General features: G+C 59.8%; 3 protein-coding genes across 6 annotated transcripts in view; 1 reads left to right on the top strand and 2 right to left on the bottom strand.

The window, feature by feature from the left end:
• Positions 1–673: 673 nt before the first annotated feature.
• Positions 674–3,100, bottom strand: RPL28 (ribosomal protein L28). Of its 3 annotated transcripts, NM_001266119.2 has the most exon segments (5): positions 674–810; positions 1,007–1,125; positions 2,346–2,469; positions 2,600–2,688; positions 3,068–3,100. In NM_001266119.2, coding segments are annotated over 4 exon segments (414 nt in total). In that variant the 5' UTR covers positions 2,681–2,688; positions 3,068–3,100; the 3' UTR covers positions 674–720.
• A 141-nt stretch (positions 3,101–3,241) lies between these two features.
• Positions 3,242–10,124, top strand: TMEM238 (transmembrane protein 238). The gene is made up of 2 exons (XM_001087445.5): positions 3,242–5,299; positions 10,001–10,124. Exon 1 carries the CDS (start codon positions 4,765–4,767, stop codon positions 5,290–5,292), a length of 528 nt encoding a protein of 175 aa, XP_001087445.1. The 5' UTR covers positions 3,242–4,764; the 3' UTR covers positions 5,293–5,299; positions 10,001–10,124.
• A 289-nt stretch (positions 10,125–10,413) lies between these two features.
• Positions 10,414–17,694, bottom strand: part of TMEM190 (transmembrane protein 190) — a 98,931-nt gene continuing 91,650 nt past the window's right edge. The window contains exons 2-6 of one of the 2 annotated variants that reach the window (XM_077976056.1): positions 12,616–12,703; positions 12,501–12,536; positions 11,649–11,774; positions 11,481–11,565; positions 10,414–11,392 (exon numbers count right to left, since the gene is read on the bottom strand). In XM_077976056.1, coding sequence (XP_077832182.1) covers positions 11,164–11,392; positions 11,481–11,565; positions 11,649–11,774; positions 12,501–12,536; positions 12,616–12,673 — 534 coding nt within the window. In that variant the 5' untranslated portion in view covers positions 12,674–12,703 and the 3' untranslated portion in view covers positions 10,414–11,163. 2 annotated transcript variants of the gene reach the window in all.

Genomic DNA, 17,694 nt, shown 5'->3' with positions numbered 1-17,694 from the left:
GCTTGGGTGACAGGGCGGCCCAGGAGTGGCCACTGAGCTGATACCTGAGACAAGAGCCAGCTCAGAGAGACTGGGGAGGGATGGGGACAGCTGGAGGGCTGGAGCAGGGGGACGATGCTAAGGCTGTTCAACATCCACTGGCTGTACCCTGGGGTTGCCACCTCCCTTACGGGTATGAGTCACTACCCAGCAAGCTGCCCATCTCAGAGACGAGGCTGCATCAACCAAAGCTCATCCCCTCCACACGTGGCTGTGCCCACTCTCTGCATGTGAGTCACCTTCCTCAGGTGCTGCCTGTCGTCCCCCAGGTCTTGGGAACACCCCAAGCCCCCAAACCCTGCTGCAGCACCAGGGCCCAGCCCTCAGCCCGCACCCTTCTGGGTTAGAAAACGCCTTTCTTCTTCTCAATGGAAGCCACTGCCCCAGCTGGGATTCTTCAGGCCACCTCACAATGGGACAGTAGGTCTCGGTAACAAGTCAGCAAGCTTTTTCCATGAAGACAATGACCCTTGCCCCAACCAGAGCCAAGGCAGCTACCCCACCTCTCCTCCATGGCCAGCCGTCACCTCCAGATGGACAAGGTGACATGCAGAGTTTTGATGACATGGCCTGAATGACAACACACAGGGCCAGAGCTCCCCAGAGCGCTTCACAAAGGGACGCCCAGTCCAGGCAGGTGAGAAAGCCAGCTGACTCTTTATTGCTTTGGGGGCAGGGGGCTCAGGAGCTCTTGGTGGGGCGGGTCCGCTTCCTCTTCACCATCACAGGCTTCTGGCTGCGCAGGATGGCGCTGGCCCTGCGGATGGCTGCCTGGAGGGGGTTGGGGCGGGGGCAGAGCAAGGCTCAGCTCACACACTCCACAAGCTGTCCCCTAGGACATGCCGGGGGTGGGGAGTAGGTTGAAAGCAAGAATCCATCCCTCTCCAGCCCATATGCAACCAGTAGTGGGAGGCCCTTCCCCATAGCACGGGCCACCCCCCCGCCTGACCCCCAAACCCCAGCTCACCATGCGCAGGTCGGGGCGGTACTTGTTCTTGCGGATCATGTGTCTGATGCTGCTGAGCGTGGCGCGAGCATTCTTATTGATGGTGGTCCGCACATAGGAGGTGGCAGGCTTCCGCTGGCCTGGTTGGGGGTCAGGGAGGTCCTGGGGTCAGTCCACCTAACCTGCACCTTTAGCACAACACGCAGGTGCGGACAGTCTCACACTGAGAAGCTGAGCACCCCGGGCCCATGGCAGGCGCCCGGGCAGGCCAGCAGGTAGCTGTTTCCCCACCTGTCCATTTAACAGAGGCTCACTCATCAGAGTACTGAGGACACAGCTTGTCATACTCATAGCCCAATTCTGTCCACCACAAAAACACTCCTTTCTCATGCCAGGAAGCTGCTGCTTGTTAGGATCTGATCCAGGTCTAGCCAGAGCCCACGCTCCTGGCAATGGGTACGAACAACTTCCCAGGAACCCCAGGCCCATCCCCACAGCAGTGGTTAAACATCAGCTTGGCTGAGGGGCCCAGCCTCACTCAATCCAGTCCCTTCGTCTAGGAAAGGCCACCCATGTATTCGGCAATCCAAGAGGGGAAAGCTTTCAGGACACCCCAAAACGGGGTCCCCAGGTGCCAAGCAATTGCCTGCTCCCTGGACTACGTGTCCCTCAGGCAGGAGGATCACTAGCCAAGACTGCGTTTGCTGCTGCCATTGAATCAATGGACCCCTGGCTCTGAAGCAGTTCCAGTCAAGGACCTGAGAAAAACTCACTCTAAAAAAAGAAAACACAGTCCTGGCAAGAACACATGTGAAGCTGGACTCCTCGTCAGTCGCCCCCGACTCCCATGAACACTCAGGGAATCCCTCAAAACGGCCTGCACCTGACAGCAGAACGTATGGAGTGGGGTCCTCAAAACCTCTTCTCTAACCTACACAGGCGAAATGGGGGTCAAATGGCTGCGACCAACCCAGCCTGTCCCCTTCTAAGTGTGGCAGCGAGGGCCCCTCCCCTATTGTGCCTCAATTTTCCCACCTGTGGGATGAAGCCATCCATCGCCACCCTGACTCGCTTTGAGGATTTCGTCTGAAAACATCAACCCCGTGCCTTCACTCTCAACCACCACCGGGGAAGTTCAGGTCCTTTTTTGTTTCTCCACTTTACAGGTGAGGACACAGGCTCAGACGCGCGCAGCTCACAGAGTCGGCCGAGAGCGAAACCGGTTCCCAGACCAACACCCTGGCGCCAGGGATGCCCGCCGCAATGGCAGTTATCACTCCTCCTGCCTGACAGTTAAAAAATCACAGCTCCCTGCCCCGGGAAACGGGCCGCTCTCTGGCCCAAACCAGACAAAACTCACCGGATCTCCGCTTAATGACCACCACGACGCCTTTGCCGTCGGCTGCCGGCTCCACGCCCACGGTCTTGCGGTGAATCAGCCCGTTGTAGCGGAAGGAATTGCGGGCCTTCAAGTTATTGGGCTCCTGGGAAGGAGGCGGCACAAGGAATCGTGAAGATGGGACCCGGAGACATGCGAAGGTCCCGCCCGCTGACCCAGAGACAGGGACCCAGGACCCTCCTCCCGCAGGAGCCACGCATCCGGGCCCCACTTACAGTACTGTAGGTCTGCTTATTCCTCTTGATCAGGAAACTGGAGCAGTTCCGCACGACCATCCATTGCAGATGCGCAGACATGGCGGCGGCTGCGGGGAAACGGGCACGTGGAAAGCGTCAGACCCTGAGAACTAAACCGGCGTTGGGCCGGGGGCCCCGCTAGGACAGCAGAGGAAGTCGGCGACTGGGAACGTGGGTGAATGGGAGACCCCTGAGGGCAGACAGCGACCTAGAACTCCGTCGGGCGGGACTAAGTGACCTAAAGCGGCGGGACCGCACTCAGGCAGCCGAGACTAACTTCCGGGAAAGTGAGGGGAAAAGAACTTGAGAATTCACAACGACTTCAGGGGGTGGGGCTGGGGTCCGCCAAGGACCCTTGAGGCGCAAGGGGAGAAGGCAGGCACAGGGCTGCGAGGGTGCGGGCGGCGGGCGCGAGATGGCGGCCACACCAAGAAGACGGACCCTCACCTCGTCTCGCAGCGGCGACCTGAGACGGAAAGAGGTTGGGAGGGGGCGGGACGACACCTTTAATACCGCACACGCATTTCCGCTTCCTCTCTGGGCGGGCGCAACGGGAGTTGTCGGTCCCCACCTCCGAGGCGGCTCGATGATATTCGGCTACTTCCGCCTACCAATCGTTCAACGCTCGGGAATATTCGGAACTCTTCGGTTAGAGAGCCGAGAGCGTGTTCCGAGGACTGTTCGGAAGTTTTCGGAACTCCACCGCTGGATTTCTGAGTGGCTCCAATTCGAGAGGTCCTGGTACCCACGCCTCATCGTTGTCTCTCCGGTATTGCTCACCCAGCGCTTGTCACTGTGATTGGCATATGATGGGCGCTCAACGAACGTTTGTTTTATGAACGAACTGGTGAATGCGTGAACTATTTAAGCCTAGCCCCGGCACCTTTGGATATTTCCGGTCTTCGTAAGCCCTCGCGGTGATGGCCAATGAAGGCGCCGAGGCCCGCTCGGGCATTTTCGGAACCCTCCGGAAACGCTCTTCGGAGAGGTGTGTCTGTTCGGAAACATTCCGTCTTCATTCGGGATCCCTCGGCTAATCTCGGCAGCCCCCTTGCAGTTCGCCCTCCCCAGGGTTTTCTTGAAATAAAACTTTTGAACTGTTTAAGCCTGGGGAGAACCTACACGGAAACTTCTCGTAGACTGCCACCCCATGGGAGCACGGATGCCCTCTACGGGAGAGTTGTTTGGAGGGAGGGAGATTTGCATGTGGCTGCTGTTGGCTCCCCTTAGGATTCTGTAGATTTGCCAGTCCTCTTCTCTGCCCTCCACCTGTGCCTCCAGCCTGCAGTGTGCCTGTCACGCCCCATCAGCTCCCTGGGAGGTTATGATCCGTTGTCAGGGCCACCCTAAAGGGGCAGGAGCCTTGCCTGATATCCCTCTGTGTCCTCGACCTCACCCACGCAGCATGGTGCTGGGGAGGCCTCAGAGACTCCTGCTGAACAAAAGTAACGAGGGTGCCTGTGTCACCTCCCCAGGGCTCCTTAATTTGTGGTTACAGCTGGGAACTCCTTGGGGCAGGGGCCTCGTCTGGTCCATAGGACTATCCATAGGACAGTCGGGGTTCGCCCAGCCTCCTCCACGGGTGCGCTCTGGACCTGATGGGTCTCGTCCGGCTTTGTTCCCTTGGCTTTCATTCGCTGGGCACACAGGAGACTCCAGAAGACACGCTCTGAGTAAAGGAAACTCAGCTTCCGCTGAGCCCCGAGATTCCCCCTCTTAGACCATCCCGACTGCTGGTTCTCGCGTCCCAGAGCTCCTTGGCGTCTAAGGGCCTTGTCTGATCTGCACTGTCTAATCTGCACTGGCTTCGGGAGGCGGACACTGAGCAGAAACAACGCCACGCCCGGCTCCGAGTGTCCCACGCTGCCACCACTGAAATGCCCTGATTTTTGGCCATGTGTGACCTCCCTGGGTGGCACGGCCCCTGAGGCACCCGTGGCTGTGCGCCTGGCTACCACCGGCGCAGGCCTCTGAGCAATAATAGCCCCTGCACGGAAACCACGGCTGGGGTCGGTTTGCGCCCAGCCGGGCTCAGGTGAACAGGCGGGAGCTTGGCACACCTGGCGCCGTCCCCTGACCCCGCCCCGGGCCGGGCCGCACCCCGGAACGCTCTCTCTGGACGCCAGCGGCGGCGGTGCAAGGCCATGGCGGCGGTGCCAGCGGTGTGCGCCTCGCAGAGGACCCCGCCGGGTGCACCGTCCGCGCCGGCCGTCGCGCCCGCACCCGCGGCTGGCCTGGGCCGCTGCCGGATGGCGCTGCTGCTGGCCGTGGCGCTGGACGTGGCAGGCATGGCGGCGCTGTTGACTGGCGTGTTCGCGCAGCTGCAGGTGCGCGGCCGCGACTTCGGGGACCTGCTCATCTACTCGGGCGCGCTGCTGGTGTTCCTGAGCCTGCTGGGCTGGATCCTCTGGTACACCGGCAACATCGAGATCTCGCGCCAGGAGCTGGAGCGCGACTACGGCCTGCGGCCCTCGGCGCTCGCCCGCCTGGCGCGCAAGCTCTCCCGCCGCTGGTCGGCGCCCGCCGCCGCGGGCCAGCGCCCCGCGCCCGGCTCCCGGAGAGCGCGCCGAGCCGCCCGCGCGCCCCCGCCGCCCGCAGGCTCCCGCCGCGTGCGCCTGCAGCTCGCCACGCTCGAGGCCGGGCCCGGGGCGGCGGGCGCGGGCAGCGAGTGAGGCCCAGGTGAGGGGCGGGCGGGGCAGTGCGGGGAGACGGAGGGACCGAGGGAGGGACGGGAATGGAGACAGACGGGGGAGCGATGGACAGATGGAGACACAGAGCGGCCATGGGGAAGTAGAGTCCCAGGGAGGGGTGGAGACCGGGACGGGCAGACTCTGGCGGAGAACCGCAGAGACAGCAGGCACCGGTGCAGACGTGGGGAAGGCTGTGAGACCCTGCCGCTGGAGATGGGAAGTGTGGGGACCGAGTCACACAGGCCCCCCGCCCGGGGAGAGCCACACTTGCCCCAGCCTCCAGGTGCACCAGGCCCCATTTTTTTGTTTTGTTTTGTTTTGTTTTGTTGTTGTCGTTTGGGGTTGTTTTGAGACAGGATCTCTCACTGTCACCCAGGCTGGAGTGCAGTGGTGTGATCTCATCTCACGGCAGCCTCGACCTCCTAGCCTCAAGCAATCCTCCCACCTCAGCCTCCCAAATAGCTGGGAGTACAGGCGTGCACCACCTTGCCGGCCTAATTTTTGTATTTTTAGAAGAGACAGGGTTTTACCATGTGGGCCAGGCTGGTCTCGAACTCCTGAACTCATGCGATCTGTTCTCCTCAGCCTCCCAAAGTGCTGGGATTACAGACCTGAGCCACCGAGCCCAGCCCAGGCCCCATTTAATCCTCTCGATGTAACTGAGTCTCCGAGGTCACTACTATTACCATCCCCATTCTACAGTGGAGGAAACTGAAGCTCAGAAAGGCGCCACTTTTGCCGGGCGCGGTGGCTCACGCCTGTAATCCCAGCACTTTGGGAGGCCGAGGCCGGCGGATCACGAGGTCAGGAGATCAAGACTATCCTGGTGAAACCCTATCTCTACTAAAAATACAAAAAAAACTGGCCGGGCATGTGAATGGCGTGAACCCAGGAGGCAGAGCTTGCAGTGAGCTGAGATAGCGCCACCGCACTCCAGCCTGGGCGACAGAGCGAGACTCCATCTCAAAAAAAAAAAAAAAAAAAGAAAGGCGCCAATTTTGCCCAAGGCCGCACAACACGTAGGTCGAGGAGCTGGGATTCTCCTGACCTGTAGTCCTAGGAAAGGAGGAGTAAGAAGGACCAACTGAGGCAGGAGAAGGGAAGCCACAACACTTTCACTCCCCTTTCCCCTCTACCTTCTATCTCTTTCCTAATCACACCTTTCCAGCTAGCTGCCTCTGCTCAAAGACCTACTGTGGCTCCCTCTTCACTTTCAGTTAAACCGAAGCACTCACTGGCCTGTGGACCCCCCCATATTTTGGCCCTGTTTCTCCTGCCTCTCTGCACTAATGATGTCTCTCAGTCCACAGATGGCCAGTTGGTCCCTGTTCCTGCTCTTCTCTATACCAGGAGTGCCCTTGGCTGTCTCCACACCGCCCAGAAAACTTCTCACATGTTTAAGATTTAACTCAATTTCTCTGGCCTTCTCTGGGTCTTCATATTGTCTGAGCGACCTCTCTTGCTGCTTGTATGACCATGTGCTGTGTCTACGTTGTTACTGTCTCTCCCACCTGACAGGGAGTGCCTTGAGGGTAAGACCTAGGTCCCTAGTGTCCTTGGTCCTAATGTTACCCAGCAAAAAGTGTGAAATCAGGAAAGGTTGATGGTTGGGTAGGGAGGTGGAAGGATGGATACATGGATGGAAGAATGGATGGCTGGATGGCTGGATGGGTGGATGGACGGGTGGATGGATGGATGGATGAGTTGGTTGATGGATGGATGGGTGAACGGATAGATGGGTGGGTGGATGGATGGGTGAATGGATAGATGGGTGGATGGGTGGATGGATGAGTTGTTTGATGGATGGATGGGTGAATGGATAGATGGGTGAGTGGATGGATGGGTGAATGGATAGATGGGTGGGCGGTGGATGGGTGAATGCATGGGTTGGTTGATGCTGAGCTGTGGTTGGATCGATGACTGGATGGGTTGTTTAATGGGTAGATGTGGTTAGGTGGTGGATTGGTGAATGGACCATGAATGGATATGGTTGGGGAGGGAGCCTTGCCTGATAAAGGGACAAGAGCCTTTCCTGATATTTCTCTGTGTCCTCGGCCTCACCCATGCAGCATGGTACTGGGGAGGTCTCAGAGACTCCTACTGAACAAAAGGAATGAGGGTGCCTGTGTCACTTCCCCGGGGCACCTTAACTTGTGGTTACACTTGGGAACTTCTTGGGGCAGGGGCGTCAGCTGGTTCATAGGACTCTCCGTAGGACAGTCGGGGTTCGCCTAGCTTGTGCGTGCTCTCTGGATAGATAGGTAGATGATGATGAATGGGTGGTTGGACAGATGTTTGGTACACAGATGAGTGGATGAATGCATTTATTGGCACATGGATGGATGGGTGACTGAATCCATCTCTCAAATAGGGGTTTGGTAAAAGAATTAAACTCTTCTATCTTAGGACATTTTATGTAGGTAAATAATTAACTTTTTTTTTTGAGACGGAGTTTTACTCTGTTGCCTAGGCTGGAGTGCAATGGCACAATCTCGGCTCACTGCAACCTCTGCCTCCTGAGTTCAAGCAATTCTCTTGCCTCAGCCTCCCAAGTAGCTGGGATTACAGGCATGCGCCACCACACTCGGCTAATTTTGTATTTTTAGTAGAGACGGGGTTTCTCCATGTTGATCAGGCTGGTCTCGAACTCCCAACCTCAGGTGATCCGCCAACTTCAGCCACCCAAAGTGCTGGGATTACAGGCATGAACCACCACACCCAGCTAGAATTAACTTTTCTCCTATGCATCCAGAATGCTTCCAGTTGTATATTATTCTTTGTGAGATTTGAAGAAGTAGTCACCCCAATCATACGCTACATGTTGTGGTTCAGTGGAAGAACTGGTGTAAGAAAGCATGAACATCTGTTTGCACGGGTGAAGCATAAGCTAACATGAAGCTTGGCATAAAATGTGAAAATAAGCACCTGTAGTTACTGTTACCTTTGGAAATCCTGGCTGAGCACAGTGGCTCATGCCTGTAATCCTAGCACTTAGGGAGGCCGAGGTGGGAGAATTGCTTGAACCTGGGAGGCAGAGGCTGCAGGGAGCCAAGATCAAGCCACTGCACTCCAGCCTGAGCAGCAGAGTGAGACCCCATCTCAAAAAAAAAAAAAAAAGAAAGAAAAGAAAATCCCTTATGAGGTCGGGCATGGTGGCTCACACCTGTAATTCCAGCACTTTAGGAGGTCGAGGCAGGTGGATCACCTGAGGTCAGAAGTTTGAGACCAACCTGGCAACCATGGTGAAACCCCATCTCTACTAAAAATACAAAAATTAGCCAGGCGTGGTGGCGGACACCTGTAATCCCAGCTACTAGGGAGGCTGAGGCAGGAGTATCACTTGAACCTGGGAGGCAGAGGTTGCAGTGAACCAAGATCGTGCCACTGCACTCCAGCTTGGGCAACGGAGTGAGACTCCATCTCAAAAAAAAAGAAACGAAAATCCTTTACGTAGCTTAAACATCTAGCACAGCTGCACAGGCCTCCACTCTTGGAGCCTCCACCAAAGACTCAGACCACACTGACTCGAACGTAGGCCCCACTTACAAGGAAAATGGGCCTATTGAAAACCAAAACTCAGGCCGGGCGCGGTGGCTCAAGCCTGTAATCCCAGCACTTTGGGAGGCCGAGACGGGTGGATCACAAGGTCAGGAGATCGAGACCATCCTGGCTAACACGGCGAAACCCCGTCTCTACTAAAAACACAAAAAATTAGCCGGGCGAGGTGGCGGCGCCTGTGGTCCCAGCTACTCGGGAGGCTGAGGCAGGAGAATGGCGTGAACCCGGGAGGCGGAGCTTGCAGTGAGCTGAGATCCGGCCACTGCACTCCAGCCCGGGTGACAGAGCGAGACTCCGTCTCAAAAAAAAAAAAAAAAAAAAAAAAAGAAAACCAAAACTCTTGCTTACTGGGGAGAGCGAGCAGCTTCCAGCACATGAAAGACAGAGAATCTGAATTTGAGCAGAGGGACCCACAGGTTCTAGCTCTGGTAGCCCCCACAGCCTCTGAGACCACCATGAGTAGCCAGGCAGAGCCACCCCCATCGCTCTGTTGTCCAGGCTGGAGTGCAGTGGTACAATCACAGCTCACTGCAGCCTCGACCTCCTGGGCTCAAGCGATCCTCCCACCTCAGCCTCCCAAGGAGCTGGGACTACAGGTACCAGAGATGGGGTCCTTCCTATGTTACCCAGGCTGGTGTCAAACTCCTGGGCTCAAGTGATCCTCCGGCCTGCAGCCAGAATGCTGGGGTGAGGGTCTGAGATGAGGGCCACCATGCCTGGCCTCCCTCTGCCTCTGTCTTCTCTGTCTGCCTGTCTCCCTCTCTCTCTCTCTGTCTCTGTGTCTGTGTCTCCCAGGTCTCTGTCCCTGTGCTTCTGTCTCTCCCCTTCTGCATGTCTGCGTCTTCCTCTCTCTTTTGCATCTCCCCGTTTCTGCCTCTCCCCGTTTCTGCCTCTCCCTGGCTTGCATTCCCAGTCTGCTACCCATGGATTCCAGTGCGTTAACGGCACACACGCATGCACACACTTAGCAAATGGGGGCATGCAGGGACGAAGGAACAAGTGTGTGGGTCCACGTGAGGGGCAAGGGTGGGTGGACAGGGCTCCCTGCCTCTGCCCCCCAGGCAGAGAGCCCGGAACACAGGGATGCGGGGGGGTTCCTGAGCCGTCACTCACTCCACCCTCCCTCCTGCAGACAACCCCTCGGCTACAGCTGTCAGGACCGGACTGCAGTGTGCAGCTGCCTCTACATCCGTGGCCAGCAGGACGCTCCCTGTCCCCCCTCCCTCCTCACTTGGATAAAAAGCAGATTTGCCTCAGCGCTGCATGTTTGTCTGGGAGAGGGACCCTGCTGGGGTGGGAACGGAGACAAGATGGCTTGCTTCCTTCTAGCACCCAGGTGGGCCTGGCCACACCTGAGGTGAGGCTGCCCCTGCCCTGGGGAGACCGGGAGCCCTGGGGATATAGGAGCCCAGCCTTATACTGGCCCCTTCTCAGAGGGGACCAGGGAGGGGCCCGGGGGATAAGGATCTCAGCCCAGACCCCTCCACTCTACCCCGACATCGCTGTGTGAGTTTGGGTTCTCTGAGAAGCAGACACGGAGACAAATTGGACTTGCAAGATATTTATTGGGGAAACACTTTTGAAGGGTAGCTTGGTGCAGGGAGAGGGAGGGAGGGACGGGTAGGACGAGTGTTAGACTGCAGCGAACCTCCAGGAAAATTGCCACTGGCCACTGGGGAGTTGGGAGCTGAAGTCATCGTCCATGAGAGAGGCCCTTGCCCTTTGAGGAGGCGCCTGTGCCTGGAACCCCCACCCCTTGCCTCGCCGTGCTGTTACTGGTGGAGAGCAGCCCATGGTAATCTAGGTGTATCTGGGGTGGCGGCGGGGGGGTACTGTCGGTCACTGGCACTCCATGGAGGAGACTGAGGGGCACGTTTCCATGGCTGTGGCATGCTCCTGCCCCCGCCCAGTCCAGGCACCCCTCAGACCCCGCCACCCCCACATATCCCCAACTCCCTCGTTTCAGACCCGCACTCCAGCACTCCTACACCTCTACCCCCTCAGTCCACGGCTCCCATGATCACAGCCCAGGACACCCCCATGAGCACAGATCCCCCTCAGCTCAGAAGCTCCCCACTTACCTCCCAGATCTCTCTCATTCCAGGGTCCCCCTCAGCTCACACCCCCATGGCCACAGCCTGGGGCCCCCTGAGCTTCCATCCCCAAACCCCCTCCAGCCCCCACCGGTTACCCTCGCCTCTGTATGCGCCATGCCCCCTGCTCCCCACAGCTCTCAGAGACGAGAACACGTATCCGTCCACCGTATCTGTATTGAGCAGTCCCCCGGGGACGCCCCTAATCCTCGTCTTCCTCGCCCTCTGTCTCCTCACCCTCTTCTGTCCCTTCCCCCTCGGTGGCCCCTTCCGCATCCTTGGACTCTTTGGACAGGGCGACCGGCGCGCTGCCCGCAGACGGCGTCTTCTTGGTCCCTCGGTGCTTGGAGAGCAGCGAGACTGACTTGGACAAGTCGCACTGACCCGCCAGGAAACCAGGCATGTGCAGCACGTCCCGGCGCTTGGCCCACCTGCAGGGAGCGGACGGCTCAGCCCCTGCCGGCGGCCGGACCCTCCCCTTGGGGGTGCAGGCGCCCGCCCCATCCCAGGCCCACTCGCCAGAACAAGCAGATGCTGCAGCTCAGGAGGAGGAGGCCGCCGCACGCCCAGCCCAGCGCCCACATGTGCTTCCTCCGCATGTTTTCTGGACAAGGGAGGCAGGGTTCAGACCCGGGGCTCCCGGCCACCACACCCACGCCCCGAGGACCTGGGACCAGGAGCCCTCACCGTCTGGCCGCTGGTGGTAGCAGACCCCATCACGGTAGCAGCACCGGAGGCGCAGGCAGAGGTTGGGGCTCTCGATGGCCGCCTGGCCCCCGCAGCTCTCCCGGTCCCATATGTCACCCTCACAGCCTGGGGACCAACCGCCAGTGGCTTCATCACCAGCTCCTCCTCCTTCAGACCCAGGGGTCCAGGCCCCCAGCCTCTCCTCCCTCAGACCCAGGAGTCCAGACCCCCAGCCCCTTCTCCCTCAGACCCAGGGGTCCAGGACCAGCCCCTCCTCCCTCAGACCCAGGAGTCCAGGCCCAGCCCCTCCTCCCTCAGACCCAGGAGTCCAGGCCCAGCCCCTCCTCCCTCAGACCCAGGAGTCCAGACCCCCAGCCCCTCCTCCCTCAGACCCAGGAGTCCAGGCCCCCAGTCCCTCCTCCCTCAGACCCAGGAGTCCAGGCCCCCAGTCCCTCCTCCCTCAGACCCAGGAGTCCAGACCCAGCCCCTCCTCCCTCAGATCCAGGAGTCCAGGCCCCCAGTCCCTCCTCCCTCAGACCCAGGAGTCCAGACCCCAAGGCCCTCCTCCCTCAGACCCAGGAGTCCAGGCCCCCAGTCCCTCCTCCCTCAGACCCAGGAGTTCAGGCCCAGCCCCTCCTCCCTCAGACCCAGGAGTCCAGGCCCCCAGTCCCTCCTCCCTCAGACCCAGGAGTCCAGGCCCCCAGTCCCTCCTCCCTCAGACCCAGGAGTTCAGGCCCAGCCCCTCCTCCCTCAGACCCAGGAGTCCAGGCCCCCAGCCCCTCCTCCCTCAGATTCAGGGCTCTGATCTGGGCTCCCCTCTCCGGGCGACCCAGTATTTCAGCCGCTGCTCACTCCATGGATAGAAGAATCCCTGGATTCCATTTCCGTCTGCGAGAGAAAGGGCAGTGTTAGGGTTGTGCAGGTCCGGGCGCCCCTCCTCAGCTCCCCGGCCTCACCAGCCCCTCACCTGCCGAGCCCTGCAGGAGCAGAAGCAGGCCCAGCGCTGGGATCCCAGAGCCCAACATGTCACCTCCCCAGACCCCTGGGGCCGCTGTGGGAAGAGGCCTTACGGGACATCACCCCAGTAACCGGCCGCGCCCGCCTGCCCGCCAGGCCCCAGGATTCTGAGTTCTGTTGCTAGGGAGTCCCCGCGGCAACGGGAATGAAGGGGGGTGGGGGGGCTTCACACCAGCCTGGCCATGCCTGCTCTAGGGTGTTGATTCTTTAGGTACCTGGTGGGAGGGGGGGCGTCTCAGGTTTAGAAGAACCTCCTTGGCAACTTACGGCGGGGACCAGAAGTCTGGGAGGGCGCGGGGGTCTGGGGTGTGTCTCCACATCACCCAGGGTGCCCTGAGGGGTGGGGAACTGGGAGATCTTGCGAGGGAATTCCTTTCCTTAGGAAAGTGATACCTGAGAAGGTGGATTCGGGTGGCCCGAAGGCTCAGGAAACCCCGTTGCTAGGGAGTCTTTCGCCTTAGCAACCAGGGGAAGGGGGGCTGGGAGACACAGAGTCCTCACTGAGCCCCATTGTTGGGGAAGGTCCCCCCCCTACCACCCCGGCAACAAGGAGACCTTGGAAGGAGATGAGACAATGGGGGCCAGAGCCTAAGTCCAGGGGACCCCGAGAGGCTTTTCGTCTCAGGCACGCCAGGCCTGCTGTCTAGGGAATGTTTAGCAGGGAAGGCCATAGGGCTGGGCGCGGTGGCTCATGCCTATAACCCCAGCATTTTGGGAGGCCGAGGCAGGAGGATCACCTGAGGTCAGGAGTTCGAGACCAGCCTGGCCAACATGGGGAAACCCCGTCCCTACTAAAAATACAAAAATTAGCTGGGCATGGTAGTTACTTGCCTATAATCCCAGCTGCTTGGGTGACTGAGGCAGGAGAATTGCTTGAACCCAGGAGGTGGAGGTTGCAGTGAGTCGAGATCGTGCTACTGCACTCAGCCTGGGTGAAGGAGTGAGACTCTGTATCCAAAAAAAACAACAACAAAATCAAAACACACACACACACAAACACAAACAAAAACAGGGAAGGGGACAGGCCATGTGGCCCCTGCTGAGATTTGAGGGCCTGGTGGGCTGGAGCTGCTAGGGGACTGTGATGGTGGCTCCTGGGCAGGGAACCTCCATATCCCTCCTAGATCTGTTTCCCCATCTGTGAACAGAGGTTAGAGAGTGGAGGGAGGGAGTCAGCCAAATGGAGATCCTGAAGCTTCCACATTGATTCCCACCCTCCGCTCCCCAGTGACTGGGAGGAAACTTGGCTTCCAAGAGGAGGAAGCCGGACTGAGGGACTGGGTTGGGACCATAACCCCTAGTGTACCCCAAATCATCCAGTCAGCTTTGCAGCACAGTGAGAAGGGAGTCTCAGCTCCCCTGGGACAGTCTCTGGGCTGGAACTGCTGCATCTGAGGGAAAAGGGGGTTGGAAACTCAGACACCTGCATTAAAGGGAGAGGGGACTGGGGCCTGGACTCATGGGTCTGAGGGAGGAGGGGCTGGGGGTCCCAGACTTCTGGGTCTGAGGGAGGAGGAGTTGGGGGCCTGGACTCCTGGGTCTGAGGGAAGAGGAGCTGGAGGTCCCAGACTTCTGGGTCTGAAGTAGGAGGAGCTGAGCGCTGGACTCCCAGGTATGAAGGATGGGGCTGGGAGCCAGAATTGGGTCTGAGGGAAGAAGGCCTGGGGACCTGGACTCCTGGGTCTGAGGGAGGAGGGGCTGGGGGCCTAAACTTGTGGGTCTGTGTGGATGGTCCAGGAGCCAGACCCATTTCTCAGGAAGCCCCATGGGGTGACTCCCTGTGTTGCCCATCTCTCCTGTAAACATCCTGGTGGGTACTGAGTGGGCCCCGGGCTGCCTTCGTCAGAGATGACACAGGTTAGAGGGGTCTCTGCAGGGGGCCGAGGGTGGGGGTCAGAGGGGTTGTGGGGCTGAGGCCTGGCAGCTGCTGACCGTTTCCTGTGTCAACATCATCTGGACCCACTTCCCAATTCCCGGGATTCCTCAGGGATCAAGGAGGGGGTGGGGGGTGGGGCCGCCTGGCCTTGGACCGCGGCTTGGGACTGGGGGGGCCCCCGCCGTCACGGCCCTCACCGCTAATGACAGGTTTGGGCTGCCTCTGTGGCCAGCCTGCCCCGTCACCCCCCAGAGGCCAGACAGGACCCCCCAGGGACTGACAGACGGACACACACACAGCCTGGGACCTGCTGACCTCACACCCTGCCGGCTCAGCTTCCCCCCGGGGCCGCGCGGGAGCCAGGACTCCCTGGTCATCCCCCACGTCCCCGTGGCTTCTCCCCAGTGTCTCTGACCACCCCAGGCTTTGTGCCCCGGCTGCCCAGTCTGTTTCCGAGCCCCCAAGCTGGTCTCTAGCTTCCCCTGGGTTCCACAGCCCTGGCTGCTTCCTGGGGTCGCCCCTGTCTCTCCAGCTCTGTTTGTCTCTGTCATCTGTCACTTTCTTGGGATTCCCTAGTCCTGCCTCTGGGTCTCTTTTCCAATCTTCATCTCTTTCTCTTGTTTTCACAGAAGTAGCCCAATGTGTCCCACCCTGATCTGGGCAGACCCAGGAGTTGCCAATAACTCCCAGCCCTGCCACTCTGCACCCGCCCCATCTACCTGCACCTCCTGCAGCCTCGCTGTCGGGATGGAGTCTGAGCCCACAACCCAGGGCTGGGGACCCAGACGAGACAGGAAACTGGCAGCAGCTGGGACCCCGGATTCGTCCCAGACCCATGACCTTCCCCATACATGCTCCCCAAAGTGTAGAAGGGCCACAAGATTCTCCTCTACCTTTCTTGAACTAGAATTTAGGGCCCGGACTCCTGGGTCTGAGGGAGGAGGAGCTGGGGGCCCGGACTCCTGGGTCTGAGGGAGGAGGGACTGGGGCCTGGACTCCTGGGTCTGAGGGAGGAGGGTCTGGGGCCTGGACTCCTGGGTCTGAGGGAGGAGGGGCTGGGGGCCTGGACTCCTGGGTCTGAAGGAGGAGGGGTTGGGGACCTGGACTCCTGAGTCTGAGGGAGGAGAGTTTGGGGACCTGGACTCCTGGGTCTGAGGGAGGAGGGGCTGGGGGCCTGGACTCCTGGGTCTGAGGGAGGAGGGTTTGGGGGTCTGGACTCCTGGGTCTGAGGGAGGAGAGTTTGGGGACCTGGACTCCTGGGTCTGATGGAGGAGGGGCTGGGGGCCTGGACTCCTGGGTCTGAGGGAGGAGGGTTTGGGGGTCTGGACTCCTGGGTCTGAGGGAGGAGGGTTTGGGGACCTGGACTCCTGGGTCTGAGGGAGGAGGGGCTGGGGGTCTGGACTCCTGGGTCTGAGGGAGGAGGGGCTGGGGGTCTGGACTCCTGGGTCTGAGGGAGGAGGGGCTGGGGGCCTGGACTCCTGGGTCTGAGGGAGGAGGGCGTGGGGGCCTGGACTCCTGGGTCTCAGGGAGGAGGGGCTGGGCCTGGACTCCTGGGTCTGAGGGAGGAGGGCCTGGGGACCTGGACTCCTGGGTCTGAGGGAGGAGGGTTTGGGGACCTGGACTCCTGGGTCTGAAGGAGGAGGGCCTGGGGGCCTGGACTCCTGGGTCTGAGGGAGGAGGGTTTGGGGGCCTGGACTCCTGGGTCTGAGGGAGGAGGGCCTGGGGGCCTGGACTCTGGGGTCTGAGGGAGGAGGGGCTGGGGATTGGGCTCTGGTCCCTGTAGGGGGACGGGGCTGGCATTACCAGAGCCCTGTTCTTGCTCCCCAGCTGGCCCCAAGCCAGTCCCCTATCCCCTCAGGCTAGTCCATCCCCCAAGCTGGTGGCCTGAGTCACCTTGGCTGGCCCCGCCGGTCTGGGGGGGGTCTACGTCAGCTCTCCCCTCACTGACGCAGCCTTGGGCCCCCCATCTGACTCAGCCGGAAGCAGGCCCCCTGAGGGGCGGAGACCCAGTGGTCAGAGGCCTGGGTCCCAGCAGGAGCCGGTGCTGGGGAGGGCCCCTGGGGGGCCCTGGAAGGGGTGGCTGTGACAGGCCAGAGAAAGGGAAAGAGCTCTTACCTGAGGCGATGAGGTCATGCCTCCACTCTGGTGGCATTGCTGCCTCCACCCTGGCCTGCGGGTCCCCTCCCCCCTGCACACCTCTCCCGCCTCCACCTCTGTGCAGAAACCACCAGGGCTCTGGCCCCTGGCCCCAGTTCTGGCCACTGTCTCAGTGTCCCCACTGTCCCGTCTTCACCCCACCTTGCTCCTGCGTCTCCCTCATCCTCCCCGTCTCTCTCAAAGGCAACATCTTTTTCTCTGTGTCCCTGATGTGTTCATAAGAACTAATGAGGGGAATAAGGATGGTTAGCACTGACTTTGTGCTTCACGCGAACGAGCTCACTTTATCCTCATCGTGGCGTTTAGAGGGCTGGGGGTGCTCATTAACCCCCCCTTCACAGATGAGGAAACTAAGGCACAGAGTGGGAGAGTCGCACAAGGAGGTCTCGCCTCTGTGGAGTGTTTCAGCGCCTCTTTCTCTTGGTCCTCTGTCTCCGTCTCTCTTCCTCCTTCCTGTCTCCACCTGCCTCTTCAAGAAAGGCTTTTCTGGCCGGTCGTGGTGGTTCACACCCGTAATCCCAGCACTTTGGGAGGCTGAGGTGGGCGGATGACCTGAGCTCAGGAGTTTGAGACCAGCGTGGGCAACATGGCAAAACCCTATCTCTATTAAAAACATAAAAATTAGCCAGGAGTGGTGGCAGGTGCCTGTAATCCCAGCTACTCAGGAGGCTGAGGCATGAGAATCACTTGAACCTGGGAGGCAGAGGTTACAGTGAGCTGAGATCACACCATTGCACCCCAGCCTGGGCAACAGAGCGAGACTCTGTCTCATAAAAAACAAAAACGAGACCGGGCACCGTGGCTCACACCTGTAATCCCAGCACTTTGGGAGGCCGAGGCAGGCGAATCATGAGGTCAGGAGATCGAGACCAGCCTGGCCAACATGGTGAAACCCCATCTCTACTAAAAATACAAAATTAGCCGGGTGTGGTGGCGCACACCTGTAATCCCAGCTACTCGGGAGGCTGAGGCAAGAGAATCGCTTGAACCCGGGAG

This window comes from Macaca mulatta, chromosome 19 (assembly GCF_049350105.2).
Source record: "Macaca mulatta isolate MMU2019108-1 chromosome 19, T2T-MMU8v2.0, whole genome shotgun sequence".
NCBI classification, from domain to species: Eukaryota; Metazoa; Chordata; class Mammalia; order Primates; family Cercopithecidae; genus Macaca; species Macaca mulatta.
Note: the sequence above shows the minus strand (reverse complement) of the source record. Positions and strands in the feature narration are given on the sequence as shown.

Coding starts and splice junctions, on each gene's coding strand:
- TMEM238 (XM_001087445.5), top strand. CDS start 4,765: ATGGCGGCGGTGCCAGCGGTGTGCGCCTCGCAGAGGACCCCGCCGGGT.
- RPL28 (XM_077976059.1), bottom strand. CDS start 2,680: ATGTCTGCGCATCTGCAATGGATGGTCGTGCGGAACTGCTCCAGTTTC. Junction 2,470..2,599: donor ATAAGCAGACCTACAGTACT/GTAAGTGGGGCC, acceptor CCTCCTTCCCAG/GAGCCCAATAACTTGAAGGC. Junction 1,126..2,345: donor GGTCATTAAGCGGAGATCCG/GTGAGTTTTGTC, acceptor ACCCCCAACCAG/GCCAGCGGAAGCCTGCCACC.